At 31.8% G+C, this 17,684-nt stretch overlaps 1 protein-coding gene across 1 annotated transcript; it reads left to right on the top strand.

Moving 5' to 3' along the window:
- Nucleotides 1-13,353: 13,353 nt before the first annotated feature.
- Nucleotides 13,354-16,575, top strand: LOC144573310 (BTB/POZ domain protein TNFAIP protein). The gene is made up of 10 exons (XM_078323059.1): nucleotides 13,354-13,843; nucleotides 14,177-14,274; nucleotides 14,595-14,640; nucleotides 14,739-14,821; nucleotides 14,916-14,980; nucleotides 15,058-15,119; nucleotides 15,219-15,278; nucleotides 15,520-15,552; nucleotides 15,655-15,720; nucleotides 16,316-16,575. Exons 1-10 carry the CDS (start codon nucleotides 13,460-13,462, stop codon nucleotides 16,361-16,363), a joined length of 945 nt encoding a protein of 314 aa, XP_078179185.1. The 5' UTR covers nucleotides 13,354-13,459; the 3' UTR covers nucleotides 16,364-16,575.
- Nucleotides 16,576-17,684: the final 1,109 nt, after the last annotated feature.

Below are 17,684 nucleotides of genomic sequence, written 5' to 3'. Positions count from 1 at the left end.
AACCTGTGTTTACAAAAATTAAAAAATCTGTGTTACAAACATATAAACCTGTGTTTACAAACACATTTTAAAGCTTATTCTTCAAACACATTTTAAAGCATATAAACATGTGTTTACAAACATTGAAAAATCTTCATTTAATGGATTACTTGTTCAAATGGAGACTGTATTTTTAGTTATTAAATATCAAAAGCTGTTAATTTGCATAATTAAAATTAGAACCAATCCCCCATCGCGTCCCTAAGCTAACTGGGTTTAAATTGTACTTTAAAGTACTTTAAAGTACATTCAAGTAAGTAGTTAATTAATGATTACATGACTGTTAACAATCTGGGGGACTAATTCGGGGATTGGTGATTACAACCGTTTCTAACAAACTGTCCACGAAGTTAAAACACAGTACAAAAGCATGCAAAGCTAACGTTTAAAACAATCAAATTAAAACTGCAATGCGTTAAAACAACAATTTATTAATTAATGGTAAATTAATAAATTACCGTTATTAGCGGACGGTTAAATCCAGTTAAACCAGTTCGGGGACGGGCTCGGATTTAGTGGCTCGGAGTACAGGAACATTTCTCATTTTTTTTTCTTTTTTGTCATTTTTGATATAATGCAGGTGTGCCTATAGTATGAGGAATCAAAGTTAGTGTTTATCATGTAGATTTTCAAGAAAACAGAGACGTCTGACTAAGGTTAAATTGTCTTTAGAGATAAAATAAAAACAGGACTGATTAATTACTAGCAATAATTAAATTAAACGATTTATAAATATAAAAAGAGATGGCATTATCAGTTAATTAATATATATCAGTATTATTGCTAATATATCGTCAACAATTAGTCAATTACGAGCAAGCATGCAATCAAAATATTTATGAAAATCACTCTTTTTTTTAATGGTCTAGAAACAATAATTTTGTATCTATCTTAAAAAATAGTAAAAATCTTCAAAAATTATAAAATTTCATCCACAAGTATATTTTAGTATGAATATCATATTGAGCGGTTCGGATCGATAGTTTAGATTTGAAAAATGAAGATATAAAATATGATGTATGATGAGATATGAAAAACATGAGGTATTGGAACCCTCCTCCTTAAAAGTTTATTTTCTAGCATTACGCACATTGCTTTGTCAAAAAATTATAGAAGGAAAAATTAAAATTAGAGTCAGTCACTTGATTATAGAATCAAATCAGGTGAATTGGTTGGATAATAAAAGTATTACATAGTTCACTTTTTTTTTTTTTTTTTTACTTTAGTCCAGTCAGAAAAAAGAAAGAAATATAAGTTTATGTTCAATCGGTAAGCTCAATTGTGATAAAAAAAAATGTATAATTTAGGAGGAGGGATCAAGTTGCAACAATTTTTGAGTTACAACAAGTTATTACAACTATTTTTTTACATTTTCAAAGTTCAAATCGTTGATCCAAACCGTTAGATGTGATCTTCACAATAAAATGTGCTTGGAGACCAAATTTTATATTTTTTGAATTTTTTTTACTATTTATTAAAATTGGTACAAAAACTAATCAAATTCAGGCCATTGAATTTTGTATCTATCTTAATAAATAGTAAAAAATTCTAAAAATTGAAAAATTTGATATGGAAGCACATTTTATTATATATGAAGATCACATCTAACGGTTTGGATCGATAATTTGGACTTTGAAAATGTAAAAAATAATTATACTAGCTTATTGTAACTCAAAAATTATTGTGACTTGATCCCTTCTCATAATTTAGAATATAAGTAATACTACAGTGTTTACTTTTTCGTTTCTTTTTTAACATTATACAAAAGATCAACATGTGATTAGATGGATTGGACTATATATAGTACAGAAGCTCTCCAATTCATTCAATCACATGTATTATAACTAATATTTAATAATTTAATCCGTGCTAGTATCATAGTCTCACTCTTCTAAATATTATCTTCAATCTTATATTATGCACGTAATTATCCTAATCCGTCAACGACTGAGATTGAAAGATGAATTTTCGAATTGAATATTAACCCTCCATTCACATAATTTGTCTTATTTTAATTAAATATATCTATTTTATGTGTAGAAGTCTAAATTTAGTTAAAAATATACTTGCCACACAGATTGCTATATGGTTTATCAGTTATCACATTAAATTTGAATAAATCTCTAGCGATCTGTTTCCTTATTTCTCTTTACAACTATATATCTTCAATTCTTGCAATTAAATTATTTTCTTATTTCTTTAAGTGATATGTTTCCTTATTTCTCTTTACAAGTATCTTTAATTCTTACAATTAAATTATTTTTTTACATCCTCATTTGTCAAACCAGTATGAAATAGATAGCCCATTACCTATTACCCATTGGAATATCTTTGTGATGGATCGTAGTTTACACACACACAAAAACAAAAACAAAAAAAAAAACGGAACCCTCTGTCGTCCAAAGGTTAGGCCCCATTACATATGTTTGAATTGAGCCGATCTTCACTATTATTTTTTACCACAACACATCCGGTTAATATGTACAATCTCCACCTCCACTTTGAGTTATAACGAGACTACATTTAATTTCATTTTAATTGTTAAAGCAATAAATATTTTACAAGTTGGGTTTAGAACCAAAGACCATGAACTAAATGTGCACAAATAAGAACATAGTAGCCAGACTCTTAAATTATTTACTAAATGGTAAACAATTGTATAATTTATTTGATCCCATGAATGAAAACAACAAAATATCATTCCTAAGCTATGATGTTCATTTAAGCAAATAATATTAGCAATTTCATTGAAAATACAATAAATTATTTCCTTAAGTGTAATTTTAACTTATTTCGTTTAATAAAGAGGGTTCTAAAATACGGACTAAATAGGTATAGCAAGAAACATTTCTCTCAACACTAAAAATTATAAATTAGACTTCCAAAATAGAATGGTACTAAAAAATGTTGTGTTAATAAAAAAGAATGATACTAAAAAAATATTTTGGCTCTTCAGGTTGAAAAATATTTTGAAAGGTAAATAAGTAGCTTAGGCACCACTCTTGTATGGATAGTCATACTGACACAAGAAACTTTTATATTAACCCAACATCTTATATAAATTAAATGTATGAACAACATTAGCCTTCTTTTTATATATTTTCAATGATTATGTAATGAATATTGTGATAATTTATTAATGATTTTATTTCCATAATTACCATATATTCTTTTATGATTTATTCATAATTGATTTTTTTTTCTGATTTTCTTAATGCAATTAGTATTGCGCATCACAAAAAACAGATTAGGAAATAAAATTAATTTTACTTAAATGAATTCTCGATCTTTTTAAGCTATGTATTAAAACTCATAAAAATATAACTACATAATTTACAAAATAGAATACACATCGATTCAAGAAATTTGATAATATGAGTCACATGCTGTAATCAATAATACCATCGAAATCAAATATATTGTTTAATTTGTATATTATTTTTTCTCTTATATTGATACTTATAATATATATAATATATATGTCTATTTTAATTAAAATTGTTAGTACAAAATTTTATTTAAGTTTTCATATTTAATTTACATTTATTAATTGCATACATAGAAAAACAATCTCCTAACTAGCAGGAAGAAAACTTGGAAAAAAAAGAAGCTTTTAAATTTGAAGTTTGACGATCATGATAATTCTTCTTTGTGAAACAATCTATTATTTTTATTAATATAATTTAGGTAATTTTCTTATTTATTAATTTATTTCTCCTTACAACTATATTCAATTTTTGCAATTAAATTATTTGCTTATTTCTCCATTTCCTTCGTTTCATTTCTCTTCTTTTATAGTTTCGACAATGAAAATGAAAACAATAATGCATTTCTGTATTTTGTTTAGTGCTATTGTATCTTTATGAATAGATAAATAATAGATGTTGTGCTGATAAAAATAATCATATCTTTCTGAACAAGAGTGAATTAAAAAAAAATCATGTTATATTTGATACCTTTTTTTCATTTGTTGTTGTTTCTTTTATTGTTATTTATGTTTTTGATTTATGTTTTTTTTATTTGTCATTTTTTTATTTTTTTATTTTGTGTGAATATCAAACAAAAAAATCTCTTCGCATTCTATTCAATCTTATAATATATATGTCGCCGTTGCAACGCACGGACACGATACTAGTATATGAATTAAAGAGACCCAATAGCCCTTTTATATATAAAGGTGGAGCCGGCAAGAGTAGTCAAATTCATCGAATCATAATCTAATAAGATATATCTAAATCTTACAAGGACTAGTTAATTAAATACTGAAACAAAATATAGAAACTAAAAGTAAATGAAGATACAAGGTAACAAAATATACGCAAAATTTCTGTCAATGTTATTTTAGATCATTTGGACTCATCAAAATATTTAACAAAACATTAAAATGATGGCAGTCTGGCAGATGGGATTTAAAAAAAAAAAAATGAATACTACAAGCAGTAATGACTGATGAACGGCATGTAACTGCATGTGATAAAATAATTTTAAACTATATATATATAGTTTCGAAATTATTGACAGAGATATAGTTTTTTTTTTTTTTTTTTTTTCCAAAAAGTATGGGTAGGTTTGTAAAAAGTCGTAAAATAGGAAGCCCTGTCCGTTACTTTGTATTCGTTATAACTTTTTCATATACCAATATCTCAAATTCAATCAATTAAAAAGAATATATTTGTCAAACCGGTTTTCAAATTGAGTAACCCCACATTGCCTATTTAATAGAAATCATATCTCTATGCACCTATAAAATAAACCAACCGGTTCTCAAATTTTAGTCCCACATTACCTATTCAATACGAACTATTTCTTTATGCATCTATAAAATGACTAAACCTAAACCCCAATATTCACAATATATCCTCATCAAGTCGGAGAGAAGTAAAGCCCCCGTTGCCATTGCCATAATTTTGCTTTAAGGTGTGTCGTGTTTCGTTTTTTTTTTTAATTTATTTTTAATTTATAGTTGTCTATTTAATGTTTCTGTGTTTTTTATTTTATTTTTCATTTATAATTCTCTATTTAATGTTTTTGTTTAAATTCCGTATAAAAGGCACCATTTTATAAAATTCTTCAGGACATTTAATTATTTCAAGTTAAGCACTCACAAATAAAATGAAATATGAACGAAATTTACTGATATTTATCTTCTCCGATGAATTCAACATTAACAATTCTATAAAGACTTTAGTTAAAACTTTTGAGCTAAACTAGGAAATATGTGGACCTATGGTTTTGTTATGGCACATGGTAAGTTGGAAATTCTTAGTATAATTTTAAATGTTGATTTGATCAGGATATAATTTGTTTGAAGGCATTGTAAATTATCTCAAATTGATCCCATCAAAATATATATTTCCGTTATGCCTTTCTGTTGTACCAAATACCATCACAAATTTAGCCCATTCAAATAATTCCATTAAATCTTGCCAAATATATTTCATCTCAAATCAAAAGCTTTGATATGAGAAGATTTTTTTTCTAATTAACCGGTTCACATTTAATTTGCTTAATCCTGACGCACAATTTTATATTTTATATAGTGCAGAAATAATATAAGCTTGAGTGAGAGAGAACATCTCAATTTATCTCGGAGGGTCATAAAGATTGGATTCTATGCTCCTATTATGGTTGGTAGAATTTTGATAAAGGTATGTTGTTTTAACAATTAGGTGTTTATTTTTTTCTCTTTCAGTTCTGATGCTATCATCCTTAGTCTTAGACCATCGCTTCTATCATTATTCCCTGCCCAAATAATTAATAATATAATAAAAATAAAATAAATTTAGTGATATTTTTTTTGCTTCAATTTGTTGAGATAGCTTTATTTTCTTGAATTAAGTCAACATATATATTGAAAATTGTATTAAGATGTTTGTTTATTAGGGTTCCCATACTTGGAAATTAAAATGTTGTACTATTTAGTTATCTCAACAAAATTGTGATTGATTTTGGCAAGCACAAGTGAAGTTTTTATCCAAAATTGGACCCAAAAAAAAATTGAACTTCTAAAATTGCGCTTTAGACCACCCTAAGATGCAAATACATGATTTGTCTCGTACACAAATCTAATCTATAAATTACCATAAACTTGAAACTCGTAAAAAAATTTCCACAGTTTGAATTGAATTACAGAACCTTATATTTTTGTTATTTTTGTTTATCAATGTAGCATGTCTCGCGGACAATGTTTACGGGAAAAACATTAATAATTTCGTTAGCAATGACGATATTATTGGGGGGTAATTAATTAAGATTTAGAATCCATAACATTAATGCATGTCTATTATTTGTGTTATCTACATGTTTCTCAAAATTTGAAATTTAATTTCTTTGTTTTTTCGATGTTATGTACACAACCTTATAGTTAGCAAATTTTTTTTTCAAACTAGCATGCGTCGCAAATAGTGTTTACGGGGAAACATTAATAAATTCATTAACGATGACGATATTTTGGCAGAAAAAATAAAATTTAGAATCCGCATCATTATTTCACGTCATTAACATATGAAGTTACCAACAAAATTTAGATTCTAGTACTGTAAACATTGCAACTTTGTGTAGCATTATTTGAAAATTTTCAAATATACTAGCAGTTGTGCTGGATAATTAGCAGTACATAATTAAAATCAGTATGTATATGAGAAGTACTGGTAAATTACAAGATATTAGAGGTGTATAGTCTGTTTTTAATCTAGACATAACAAACAAGGGAATTATATGCATGATTAATGATATGGAACAGGCTTAAGAAATTTGTTATATTTTCATTTATATATTTTGTTTGCAAAATAGTTGATAATTTTAAATGAACAGTAATTGTTGTATACTAGATCTGGAAACAACTGCAGCTAACAAATGCTTTCCTCCTTTTTATGTTGCGGCCGGACAGACTCGCTTTATTTCAGCATGAGTGGTTTAGGAAAAAGAAGACTACCCAAAGGTCAGTATACATTAATCTTAATTGAATGAAATAGAATGTATTAGGAGTACTAATTAATACCATGTACCCTAATAAGGAAATAAAAACATAAAACTATAACTGTATAAAAGATAAAAAAAAAAACATAGAGCTTGTAATTTTTGTTTGGTTTATATATTGGACTGTGCGACGTATCCTTACTTCCATTAAATACTGTTAATTTTAATTCGTTATATCACTCTGGTCAACTGATAATGCATTTTTTTTTTCTGAAATGATCCGGTTTTAGTGGCCAAATTCCAAATTGCACTCAAATCATTGGTTGAACAGTCAAACTGTCCAAGTTATAAGAGTTCTCTTTTTCTGTTGATAAATTTTCATGGAAATTTTCTTTTTATCTTTGTGAGAACAGAGCACCATGTCATAGCTGGTGCCGATTTCTTAGTACTACCCAGTCGCTTTGAGCCTGGTGGGTTCATTCAGCTTCTAGGGATGCAGCACACGCACAGTATGTATACTTTAAATTTTGTTATTTTTTCATCCTTTTTGTTGACCTTAGATTAGCATTTTTTTTTTCTTTTTTATAATAATCATGCTTTTCGTTACCAGCGTTCACACAGTTTTTTACTTCTTTTAAACAAGAATCGGTCTTAAACTCTTCTCTGCCTGATATCATTTGTAAAATGTTATTTCACATGTTCTTAAATTTTGACAGGATTTCATGCCAGTGCAGTTCATGTATGGGTAAAAAGATCATGCATGGCTCCCTAAGTAAAAACTGGAAACGCGCTGTAAAAAATTGAGAAGACTCTGCAATTATTAAACGAATGGGTACATATTTCATCAGAAATTTTATAATTTTTTTTATCTGGTTTCGGTGTAATTTATAATTTTATATCAGTAGAAGATGTGTCCTATTATTCATGGCTCTGGAATAAATCTAGTCAGGTCAGGATTTGGTTAGGTTGTATTGTGTAAAGTTATCTTTCTGTTTTTTTATCCAATGTATTGTTGCAATAGATTATTGTAATTGATCTGTCTTGGATGTTAAATTGTAAATTCTATCAAGATATATATATATATATATATATATATATATATATATATATATATATATATATATATTTTGGTATTATACTCAAATTTGTGGTTTTATTACAGTGAAAGTTACAGATTATTGTTATGTTATTGATAACATATTTAGTACCTTTTTCCATTTATAATTATCTTTATTATTTGTTTTATTTTTTGGACTCCATTGGGGGCCTGGGGCTCCTTATCACCAATACTAACTATATTAAACATGTTTTAGATGGATTAATTAGATGATTTTTTATGTTTCTTCATTTTTTTAAAGTGCTGGTATATTACCAGTTGACTATTATTCTTCATGGAGTAGAAGTCATGTTTTACTTCACAATTAAGTTGAAATGTTTAACATAATCTTTATATTAAATTGTTATTAGAGATCAAATTTTATATTTTTTTTAGAATTTATTTACATTTTTTTAGATAAGTAGAAAATCCATTAATGTTACGTTACGAAATTTTCACAATTAATTTCAAATGAATTAAAAGCAAGAATCAAAAATCGTGCTAACAAAATAGGAGTTTAGAACCTTAATTAAGGTTTATCTAAGTAAGTTAAGTGTAAATCGAAACCGCGTTGAAATTTCGAGATTTTGAAACTTTATAGGCTGAGTGCGGATGGGTTGACCCGCACTGCGGATGGGTGCGTCCGCACTCATGCAATTCTGTGTTGGTCTGAATTTCCTAAGTGCTGAGTGCGGATGGGTTGACCCGCACTGCGGGTGGGTGCAGCCGCACTCATGAAATTATGTGTTATTTTGAAATTCTTCCAAGTCCTGAATGCGGATGGATGGACCCGCACTACGGGTGGAATGCGTCCGCATTAGGCTCGGACTTTTTCCTGAACTCTTGCCTAAGTCTCGAGTGCGGGTGAGTGACCCGCACTGCGGATGAGTGCATCCGCACTCAGCGATTTTTCTGTGTTAATTTTCATTTTCCAAAATCCCGAGTGCGGGTGACCGGACCCGCACTGCGGATGAAACCATCCGCACTGGATGATTCTGAGGGGTTATTTGCATAAATCCTTTGCTCTCTCTCTCCCACTTCATTCATTTCCCCATTTTCAAGTGTTTTTTACCCGAGAGAGAGAAAAAGAGCGAAAGAGTTTCCCGTTCCTCTCAAACCCCCGATTGTTGCGAGAAATTGAAACTGGAACCGAGTAAGCGCCCAAGAATCTCTCCCAACTCCCTGATTCGGTATTTTTTTCTCTCCTTTTCTCTTTCTAAATCTCGAATTTTCTCGATTTCTCATATTCTCATTTTAAACTCGAGATTTGTGTTCGAATTGCTCGAGGATTAGTTCCTCTACACTCCTTGCTTGTTTATTTGTCAATATTTTTCCCGATTTCTTCCGATTTGTTGATTTTGGATTTCTGGGGTTTCGTGCCAAAATTGAAACTGGGCATAATCGTGAATTGATTTGCTTAACCCAACCAATTAGACTTGTAATCGGTAGGGTTGCCTCCTGATCTTGAATTTCTAGAACATTTAACGACTGATTTGAGATTTGACCAAATTAGGGTTTAACCAAACGGTAAATCGAACTGTTACGAGAACCAAAATAGAGAACTGGTACCTAAATTGTTACCAAATGGAGAGTTTGTATGGTCCAGAGGACCTAGATGAGATTGTGTGCAGTTTTAGAGGATTTTGGTAAGAAATAATGAACCGAACGAATTGATACCAAAAGCATAGAAATTGATTAAAGAAGGTATAAGCCCTAGAAGTAACTCGAGTAAACCTCTCGATCGTGAACCAAGTTTAAACCTAGTATACGTGTAATATAGGTGTAGGCTCGGTCGAGCAAGACGTTGCGAGGCAATACAAGACGTCCGATCCTTAATTAAGCGGTACGCTCGTCGTATTAAGGTGCGGGATTCTTGGACTTGTTTGATACTTTATTTTCAGGAATTAAACTGTGTATTCGTTTGTTATGTTGAATATCATTGATTGCATCATTGAATTGTGTAGAGCATTTGCATAGCCCAATCAAATTAAACTCGAATTGATGTGACTTGAGTGATTTGCATACTGGTATGGTTGTAGGTTGTGTCGATCTATTATGATCTGATTTTGATTGAAAGTCACCACGATTTGATTTGATATGTATGTGAATGGATTTACGAAGTTAAGCACTTGGATCCAATGAATTTGCAAAGTCGGGCTGTATGCTGGCTTTGATTCCCAGGATCCTAATGGCCTTAGGTGAACGGCCCTCGATGTTTCCCAGTACCGGTTGGGACGAGGGAGGGTGATTATGTGATGATGTGTGAATTGGAATCGTGGGTGACTAATGTGTAACGTCTGTGGCTCGGTGGCATTCTCCTACGTGTTAATGCATTTGGATGGTCAATTGAATATTGCAAATACTGGAAACGATTCTAAAGAGAATTTTCTTTATGTGACTTGAATCAGACCTTAATAACTGTTAAGCCAAGCAATTGCAGATGGGTGTCAGATAAAGGGTCCAGCTCGGTGGGCCATCTGTAGGTGTCAGTAACCCTACAGATGTGGGTTTGATAAAGGGTCCAGCTCGAAAGAACATCTGTAATTGCTACAAGCCCTAATGAATTGAGTTAAGCCAAAATATCTGTTGTGTTTGAAATTTATCTTGGAAATTCCGTTAACTGTGATTCATCTGATTAATTGTTGTCGAGCATATGCATTCCTTTTTTATTATGAATATGAATTGATTTGAATTGCTATTGTTGTATGGTTTCATTGTTGAATATGGAGTTTGATTGCAAGTCCAATAGTCTAACTGTGGCAAATTCGCACTGAGAATTTATTCTCACCCCCACCCTTTGGGTTACTTTACAGGTACTGGTGCGACTGATTCCGGAGAGGCACAAGAGTAGTAGGCCTTAGTAGCTTACCACTTGATAACCCTAGATATATTTTGTTGTATAGATTTAGGGTAGGCCTCATGGTTGGTATCCGGATGTGATACTTTTGTTGTATTATTTTCTGTCCAGACTGTGTACTCTGATTATATATTAGAGACTTATTTTGAATTGCTTGTTGTTTGGTTTGAATTGTTAATCGCCTTGTAAGTATACACGGCGTTGTATGCTTACGGCGGGGGACTGTTACGACCCGTGGCCGCGGGGTGTGACAATTAAGTTTTGAAAACAGAAATATAAACGCGAAATAAACTATAATCTGATTTCATGAAGTACAACAATCCAACTCTGCATTAAACAGTTTCTGTGAGAAGCTAATTAATTTAGCCATGTAACTTATGTATTGACAGCCACTGTCAAACAATGTCAAAAAAAAAAAAAATCCAACTCTAAAATATCAATTCAATTTGTACATGTATAAAGTGACTAGTAACTTCTTACTCTAGTAATAAAACAACATAATGGCAACTGAACCATAATGACTTGAAAATTTTCATTTAATGAGTTACATAGCCGACCTTCCTTATAAAAAAATAATAATAAATAATAAAATTGGGACCTCCTATGATTTAAAAAAAAATGATTTCAAAAATTGAGACCTCACAATCAATCATCCTCTTCTAAAATATTTTCTCGAATCGATCCGAGTTCTCTGCTCATGGGTCTCCACCAAAATTACGGTAGATCAAGTGGTTGCAATGAAACTCGATACACGGTGTGCATATCTGACACAAAAATTAATTGCGTTAAATAAGCATTTCGTAACTTTCGTTAAATAACTGAGTCAATTTATAAGCAGTGACTGATTATCGTACGACCAATTAATAAATCTGTTTGCCAATGATTATATATGTTCGTACTTCGTATTAATCAAAATTTGTGATTCTTTGAGGTGGACTCTGGAGAACCGACCCATCTCATGAAAAACAGCATAGAACAAAAAATGAGACCCCTGCGATGAGTAAATTGCTCATAACTCGTGAACCGTTCATAACTTGCTTATTAAAAACTTATTTAAACTCGCTCATTTACTTAAAAACAAGTATGAGCATGCTTCAACTCACTCATTAAAAATTTGCCACATCTAATCCCTGTCACATTTAATCTCAAATAAATTTCTAGCACTAAATTTCTGTAGCATTAAATCAATGAACTAAATTTATGCAACATTAAATCATCCTTGCGACCTTGCCTTATTAAATCCCTATGTCATATTCATACATTCATATTTTTTAAAAGAGAAAAAGTAATATCCTCCGGGCTACAGTCCCCCAAAAATTTTCATGTATAAAAGTCTTCCCTTTTTAGCTTAGTTCTGACGCGTTTTTAACTACCACAATTGTCATAATTTCAACTGCTATAATTTCAAGTACAATATGTATGTTTACATAATTATATGTGTATGTTTATAGGATTATATGTGTATGTTTACATGATAATATGTGTATGTTTACAGGATATTATGTGTATGTTCACAGAAGGTGGTCCCCAACAGTTGTCACGCTTTTTTGACAGCTTTCACGCGTTTTTATATTTACAGGATTTGTTGAATTAGTTTACAGGATTTTGTATTGATGTTTACAGAATTTAGTATTGATGTTTACAGAATTAGTTGAAAATATCCGGAGATTTTTTGGGGACTGGAGTTGGGGGACTGTTAGCTGCTTCCTTTTTAAAAATCAGCAGAACAAAGTCGATGCTAATGTGGAGAATGTAATATGTTGATTCTATTTTATTTAAATAAATTATAACAATTTGTTAAATTTTGATACTCATAACTTGTGAGCCGCTTATAACTCGCTCATTTAGTAACTCACTTAAATTGGCTCATTTACATAATGAATTGAGCATGAACGTACCCTAACTCAGTCGAGTAAGGGGGGTGTCCGATGGGCATCAGACCAAATCCTGTTCGATGGGCTGTTGGAACCGTCGGATCTGCTTTAAAATCCGTACACAGGAATCCTAAAACAAATCCGATGATTCCAACAGCCCATCAAACAGGATTTGGTCTGATGCTCATCGAAAACCCCCCTCTCTCAACTCAGTCATGCCCGCTCATTAATCACCCCTACCCCTGCAGTCTCTCTCCGTTCTTCATCCTGGTCCGGGTTTTTTGCGGCAGGTTGTCTGCTAAGTTCCTCTTACAAGTCGCTGACAAGTGGGTCACAAGCTTCCTTTCGTCACATAAAAATTACCGTTCTCTCTCCTAAGTCTCCTTTCTTCATCCTGGTCCGGGTTTTCTGCGTCAGGTTGTCTGCTGAGTTCCTCTTACAAGTCGCTGACAAGTGGGTCACGAGCTTCCTTTCGTCACATAAAAATTACCGTTCTGTTTTGCGGGTCCCATCTGTCATTGATTTACAACAACAATCTGCTTACAGTTCGATTTGGATAGGACATAGCAGTGTAGGGAGTGAGTGAGTTCGCCTCTCTACAATCCAATCCACCTTAAAATCCCTTGAGCAAAACCTTGCAAAACCCTGCTTAGAAAATAAAAACAACAAAAGAAAATGGCAATAATTTCATTGCACACCACCTCTCCCAATCCAATTCCCTTCCAAATTCCTACTCGAATCAGTCTCTCCTTGTGCCAATTCCCACGGATTTCCACGCAATCCGCCACGTGGCATTCTGTGGCCCCACTCCGCGCGGTTAAACAGGACGAGCAAACACAGGCGGCAGCGCCAGTGAAGAATCGGAGGAGGCCAGACAAGAGGAAGGCCGGTGGACGGAGGAGATTTCGCGACGTGGAGGAAGATGACGATGAGGATTATGATGTTGGTGATGATGATGATGACGTGGCTGCTGCGCCTTTGCCCAAGCCACCAGCTGGCTTCGTGCTTGACCCTGAAGGGAAGGTTCTCATGGTCTCTAATAAAAGACTAGTTTCAATCGTAAGTACTTAATTTCTTATTCTTAGGGTTTATCAGACATTCAGACTAGATGTAATTTACTGGTACTCAGCTCTGATAAGCTTAATAGTGCATATATATCTAAGATTGTTACTTTTGTACCAGAGCCTGACCTGATCGGTGAAGTACATAAAGATATTATGCTGTTTATTAGATTATAGAATGTGTTATTTATTCTGTATACAATGTACAATTCATTTTCAGTTATTGATAATGTGTAAATTAATTTTCTTAGAACTTGATGTTATAGTGACTAATATTAGGTGTATTATGAGAATTAGCAGAATAATTACAAAAATTAGTTATAAACTGCAGGTTGATCCAATGAATAGTTGGCCGCTAGAATGTGTAATTAGGCGAGTATTTAAAAGTTCACAAGGACATGACTGCATGGTTCTCTGCCCAGTTGATATGTGAGTAAAAATAATCCTCCTTTTGAATATGTTATATTGTAATCCACTCTCCTGGTACAACTGAGAACTTTACCTAATACTGTTATGATGGGTATACTTGCAATATTGTATAGAACTACATAATTCTTTTAGTACAGGCCGTTGAATAGCCTCTTCAGGTATGTGTCTGTATTAAATGGAAATACTAGTCACTGGAGAATATTTTTTGTCATTTTTTTTGGAAGGGTAGATGCACAGTTGCAAACATAATAGTAACTAATGTGCCATTAAGTATTAAGGGCTCTATGCATTGATTTTTGAAAGATATTTTTTTTTCTCAGGCCAGTGCTGATATTAAGGAGTGCCAACTTCAGTGGATGGACATCAGTACTTGCTCTCTTTCTCTCTCTGAGACACACACACACATACAGAGATAGAAATGCAAAAAGGAATTAAAAACTTAATGTATCATGCTTTTATGGCAGATAAGTGATGAAGAAATAAATGCTGTTCTTCCATCAGCAGAATATGCCCTTGCTAAAATCCATATGCATCTTGTAAATAGTGGGTAATTACTGGCATGCCCCTATTCGTATAAAAACATTTCTTTTTTCTTTTTGGGTTCTTATTTTAGTTACACATCTTTTGGAATTGTGTGTTAGTTTTTGCTTGACGACCAGGGGAGGTTTTTGCTATGGTGAGGATGCTATATTTGATTTTAATACAGGTAATATATAAAAAAAATTGACAAGAAATGGAAGCGTGTCTACACAACTATTTTGTTAATATTTTCTTTAATGATAGATGGTGGTGACGCTCTAGATGGGATGTCTTCTGAAGGTGTAGAAGTTACTTGTTTCAATCATGTAAGATCCACTTTTTATTTATCGATTCATTTATTTGTTGGCGATTTGTTTTTATTAATTATTTATTTGTTGGTTACATTAAATTAATGTGGTTTTCAGGATGGGGGCCACTACATGATCTACACACCATGCGATCCTGTTCTATTTGTTGCTGTTAAGGTACCTCTTAAGCTTGCACTCATTAAAATCTTACATTTTATCGCATTCTATATTTATCAACATGGTCACTAGTATCAGTATGAAATGTATTTGATCTTATAATATCTCATATTTTGAATAAGGGAATGGTTTCATTTGTAATATATTTTGTTTTCTTTTTGTTCTTTCTGGGATAGATATCTTGAAAATTGTTCTTTTAGCTATGCTTAAACTCAAATTACTTGTTTTACTTTCTATGCAGGACAATGATGGTGTGCTAAAAATTGCAGATGATGTAAGTTGCCTAATTAATATTTACATCTCCCATTTGAATACTTTTATAATAATTAGTTTTACATGGACATATTTTTCTAATGTATGTACTGTGCAAAAATAGGATTTATTGGATGATCCAGCTGTAGTAGGCGCAGTCACTGAAGAAACTGAATTTAATGCTATGGTGGTATGTTACCCGCTTCTAGTCTGTTTTTACTACTTTGCCTTTGATTCCTTTACATCTATGCCTCTAGATTATTTGTACTTGTTCAATAGCATTTGCATGTTTAGTCACATGGTCCAGGCTAATCCGGTACAAATTATGATTGTTTTACGATTGAGGCTGTGGTACTATGCATAGCTCAGATTGGTCCATACTATGGATCAATATCTTCGTTATCAAGGTGCAAACTAGAGATCTAAATACGTGCCGTGATCAGTCAGATTTAAACAGTTTAGATCGACTGTTTGGACTTTGCAAATGGAGATATTGATCCATAGTAAGGACTAATATGTGTTATGCATAGTACCATAGCCTCACTCTTGTTTTACTGTATTTAACAATATTCTGTTATTTGCCAATAGAGCCAACAGAAAACAAAACCTGAAACAATGTAAGAGTGAAATCAGCATAAAACAAACATGGGAACAACTTTATGAACCATTTTATCTGACTAATTGAAATATTCTTTGCAAATATTTCTATATTATCAGTTAATGCAATATTAATGCATATGAACTTGCTAACAAATTACCATATTATCCTTTTGAATCTACTGTAGGAGGAAGAGATTGAACTACGTGAATCTGTCATGGGAGAGAGAGACTGATGCTTTCTGGTATTGTGAAATATGGCAATCTAGTCCTGACAAAACTACTGACCCATAATTGCATCTAGATGTTATATCATGAAATCAACTCTAGTTATTTGATCAAAAGAAAACCGTATGTAGTTGTGTATCTACTCTGTTGATGATGCATGTTACTAGGCACAACAAATTTTGTACACTTTTGTGTTTTAAAAAATTAAGAGAGGTGTTTGAACCGACAAGGAAATGAAACACACAAGTATTAATCCCATAGGATCAACTTCTGGTCAATTTTGGCTCAAATGCGCATATTTTGGTCAATTCGTTCGATAATGGCAAGTTGAGTGCTATTTTCATTGTTGGACATCTATCAGAATTCAAAAGAAGATTTAAGGGGGAGATAAGATTCAAACCAAGATGGTCACAAAAAAGGATAACAACACGAATCACATAATTTTGTGATCAGAGTTCATTCCTTTACTGTTCATATTCTTTTAATGAAATTTAGTATGAGTTGAAATAAAATAAAAAAGAGGGGGAATTTCACGTATACCCCTCAAAAACTTCAAAATTACGTATTTCCCCCTCTAAATTTTAAAATTACATATATCCCCCTCTAAACTTTAAAATTACATATATCCCCCTCTAAACTTTAAAAACTCACATATTTACTCATTTTATTGTCTATTATATTAAAACACATTCTAAATTTATAAAATACTTATTTTACCCTTTTATTAAAAAGCATAAAACGTTCATTTGATTCCAATTTGAATATGAAGGACCGTCCAGATTGCTTTAAGATCCATGCGTGCTAGATTAGCACAATTCTTGAAGTGAACACACGAATATTGAAGCAATGTGCACATATCTTAATGCGATACACGTGGATCAAGATTGTTTTGAGATTCGTGCGTGCTAGATTAACACAAATCTTGAAGCAAACACACAATAATCTTATTGTGATGCACGTAGATTGGACATTAGAGGAAATTTCCATATTCAAATTTGATTTCGATGGAGTGTTTTATACTTTTAATGAAGAGTAAAATAGATATTTTATAAATTTAGAATGAATTTTAATATAAAAGATAATAAAATGAATAAATATGTGAGTTTTGAAGTTTAGAAATAGAATATGTAATTTTAAAATTTAGAGGAAGAAATACGTAATTTGAAGTTTTTGAGGGGTACGAAATTCCCCCAAAAAGAAAAATTCTCTAGTCAAATTAATCTGTTCCGAACTTCACTGGTCAAGGCAGAACGGATTTGACAAGTTTGGTTTGTCGAGACCAAATTAGGTGTTCCAAGTAGTGCTGCACAAAAAGTTGGTAGTTCGTGA

The sequence above is a fragment of the Carex rostrata genome, chromosome 21, assembly GCF_964058835.1.
Source record: "Carex rostrata chromosome 21, lpCarRost1.2, whole genome shotgun sequence".
Taxonomy (NCBI): Eukaryota; Viridiplantae; Streptophyta; class Magnoliopsida; order Poales; family Cyperaceae; genus Carex; species Carex rostrata.
This window is presented reverse-complemented; position numbering and strand designations above follow the sequence as displayed.

What these genes read in the sequence shown, in the direction of transcription:
- LOC144573310 (XM_078323059.1), top strand. Translation starts at nt 13,460, where the DNA reads ATGGCAATAATTTCATTGCACACCACCTCTCCCAATCCAATTCCCTTC. An exon ending in ATAAAAGACTAGTTTCAATC is followed by an intron (nt 13,844 to 14,176) that starts GTAAGTACTTAA and finishes TATAAACTGCAG; the next exon opens with GTTGATCCAATGAATAGTTG. An exon ending in CTGAATTTAATGCTATGGTG is followed by an intron (nt 15,721 to 16,315) that starts GTATGTTACCCG and finishes AATCTACTGTAG; the next exon opens with GAGGAAGAGATTGAACTACG.